General features: G+C 44.5%; 1 protein-coding gene across 1 annotated transcript; it reads left to right on the top strand.

Moving 5' to 3' along the window:
- Nucleotides 1–72: 72 nt before the first annotated feature.
- Nucleotides 73–2,963, top strand: LOC124890465 (the record flags this gene model as incomplete). The annotated part of the gene is made up of 4 exons (XM_047402301.1): nucleotides 73–2,009; nucleotides 2,106–2,181; nucleotides 2,237–2,758; nucleotides 2,823–2,963. Coding segments are annotated over 4 exons (2,676 nt in total), but the record flags the coding sequence as incomplete, so codon positions are not given.
- Between the last annotated feature and the right edge of the window lie 75 nt (nucleotides 2,964–3,038).

Below are 3,038 nucleotides of genomic sequence, written 5' to 3' on the forward strand. Positions count from 1 at the left end.
TTATCTCTGGCTTCTTTTTATTTGGATGGGACCGCTCTTGAATGGTATCGCTGGCTCTTCCGAAACAAGCAGTTGGTTGATTGGCCTCATTTTGCTTCTAATCTACTCATTCAATTTCGAAAAAGGGAATTGGAGGATCCAGAAGGTCGGCTAGCAAAACTTTGTCAAACTTCTACCATCGCCGACTATCAGGCTAGGTTTGAAGCTGTCGCTAATGAGACTGGGGATATACCAGACACCTTGATGGTCAAGTTATTTGTATCTGGACTTCGTTTGGATATCAAAACTAATGTGTTGGTTCATAAACCCAGCACTCTTGATGAGGCTATTTCCTTGGCCCATACCCATGAGCAGCGCCTTAATCTAGAAAAAGGGGCGATGCAACCAGCTTTTGCTAGGACCCAACCTCTACTACCCAACCCTCAGTCTCGATCTCTAGCACCCTCTAGAAACACGGGTGTTCCCTCTGCTAAGTTTCCTATCAAACGTTTGTCTCCGGTTGAGATGCGACAACGTCGGGAAAAAGGATTGTGTTATTATTGTGATGAGAAATATGTGGCTAATCATCGGTGCCCAAATCTGCCTCAAATCCTTCTACTCGAAGATGATTCAGACCCCCTAAGTCCGCCATTAGACGATACCACCATGGAAGAATTGTTAACTGCGGAGCTCCTAGGCTTGGAATTGCAAGCTCAATCTACAATCTCATACCATGCCTTGGCTGGAGGCCATTCTCCTACTATTTTACGTTTCAAAGGGCACATCCAGGGGTCTCCGATCACTGTTTTGGTTGATGGGGGAAGTACACATAATTTCATTCAAACTCGAGCTGCTATGTTCCTAAACCTCACGGTTACACCCATTACTAATTTTGCGGTAGTTGTGGGTAATGGCCAACGTCTCCGGTGTGAAGGGGTGATTCGAGATGTACGATTCTCAGTCCAAGGGACTGACCTCACTATGGACTTGCATGTATTGGACTTCCATGGGGCAGATGTGGTGCTTGGAGAGGCTTGGTTGGCCACTCTAGGACCTGTTCTTACTGATCATTCCAAAAGTCTTATGGAATTCTATTTGGACAGCAAGCAAGTGCAATGGGTAGGTGACTCACTGGACGATCTTCAACAGGATCAGTTGAAAACACTACGCCGCTATTCGGCCACCGATGCAATTGCTTCATGTTTTTGCCTTTTCCTGGTGCACGAGGGTACTACAATTGAGAAGGATAAAGATATACCCCCTGACTTAGGGGCATTATTGAATTCATATTCTGGAATTTTTAACAAACCACAGGGGTTGCCTCCTGTTCGGGCTACGGGTCATGCCATTCACATCACTCCCAATGCTGGGCCTGTTAATGTTAAGCCCTATTGCTATCCATATTTTCAGAAACAAATTATGGAGAAATTAGTTTTAGATATGTTAAGGGATGGAATTATCCAACCTAGTACCAGTCCCTTTTCATCACCCGTGTTATTAGTTCGCAAGAAAGACGGCTCTTGGCGTTTTTGTGTCGATTATCGAGCTCTCAATGCCATCACTGTGCGAGATAGGTTTCCGATTCCTTCTATTGATGAGCTATTTGATGAACTGTACGGGGCTCAATTTTTCTCCAAGTTGGACTTACTATCCGGCTATCATCAGGTCAGAGTTCGTCCTATTGATGTTCCGAAGACTGCGTTCAGGACCCATGACGGCCATTACGAATTCTTGGTCATGCCATTCGGTTTAACTAATGCCCCCTCCACCTTTCAAGATACCATGAATGACGTATTTCGCCCATATCTTCTCAAGTTTGTGTTGGTCTTCTTAGATGATATTCTTATTTATAGTACGTCGTGGATACACTTGGAACATCTAGAATTGGTTTTCAAATTGCTCCAACAACATCAACTGGTGGCTAAATGCAGTAAATGCCAATTTGGGAAGAGAACTATTGATTATTTGGGCCATGTGATCTCTCCCGATGGACTGGCAGTGGATCCTTCAAAAATTTCCACTATTAAACAGTAGGCTGCACCAAAGACAGTGAAGGAGGTACGCAGTTTTTTGGGCCTCGCCAGGTACTACAGACGATTCATTCATCACTTTGCTATTATTGCTAGTCCTTTATTTGATTTACTACGAACGGACGCCTTCCTGTGGACAGCTCAAACCCAACAAGCTTTTGAAGAATTGAAAGTTCGGCTCAGTTCCACCCGTCTTGGCCTTGCCCAACTTTGATGATGATTTTCAGGTGGAAACTGATGCTTCCGGTGTTGGTATTGGCGCTATTCTTTCACAAAAGGGACATCCGATTGCTTACTATAGTCAGAAGTTAAGCCCTCAAATGCAAAAGGCTTCCACTTACCATCGTGAGATGTATGCAATTACTCAAGCCGTGGCAAAATGGAGGCAGTACTTGTTGGGTCAACGTTTCACCATTTTCACTGATCAGCAGTCCCTCAAAAACCTCACTAATCAGGTAATTCAAACCCCGGAGCAACAAAAGTGGCTTGGAAAGCTGGTGGGATATGATTTCATGATACGTTACTTACCGGGAAGGCAGAACAAGGCCGCTGATGCCTTGTCCAGACCACCTGATGCTGGAGTGTTGTTTGCTATTTCAGAACGCACTTATGAGTGGCTTGGGGAACTTTTAGAAGCGAATAAATGCCATCCAGAATTGTTGTCCGTTCAACAGGGGTTGGGGAGCGAACCTGCTGCATACGCTGACTATACTTTTCGCAAAGGGCTCCTCTTCTACAAAGGACGTCTGGTAATACCATGAGATTCTCCCTTGAAGCAATTGTTACTTTCAGAATTTCATGATTCGAATATAGGGGGTCATGCTGGAGTTGCTCGTACTTTTCATCGTTTGGCCTCGAATTTTTATTGGCCAGCAATGCGTAATGATGTTAAGGTTTACATTGCTTCGTGCCAGACTTGTCAGCGTTCTAAGGACATTAATCGATTGCCAGCAAGTCTGTTACAACCATTACCGGTGCCGGAATGGTTTTTGAAGAGATAGCTATGGACTTTATTACTTGTTTGCCGAG

Source organism: Capsicum annuum, unplaced genomic scaffold (assembly GCF_002878395.1).
Source record: "Capsicum annuum cultivar UCD-10X-F1 unplaced genomic scaffold, UCD10Xv1.1 ctg18253, whole genome shotgun sequence".
Lineage (NCBI taxonomy): Eukaryota > Viridiplantae > Streptophyta > Magnoliopsida > Solanales > Solanaceae > Capsicum > Capsicum annuum.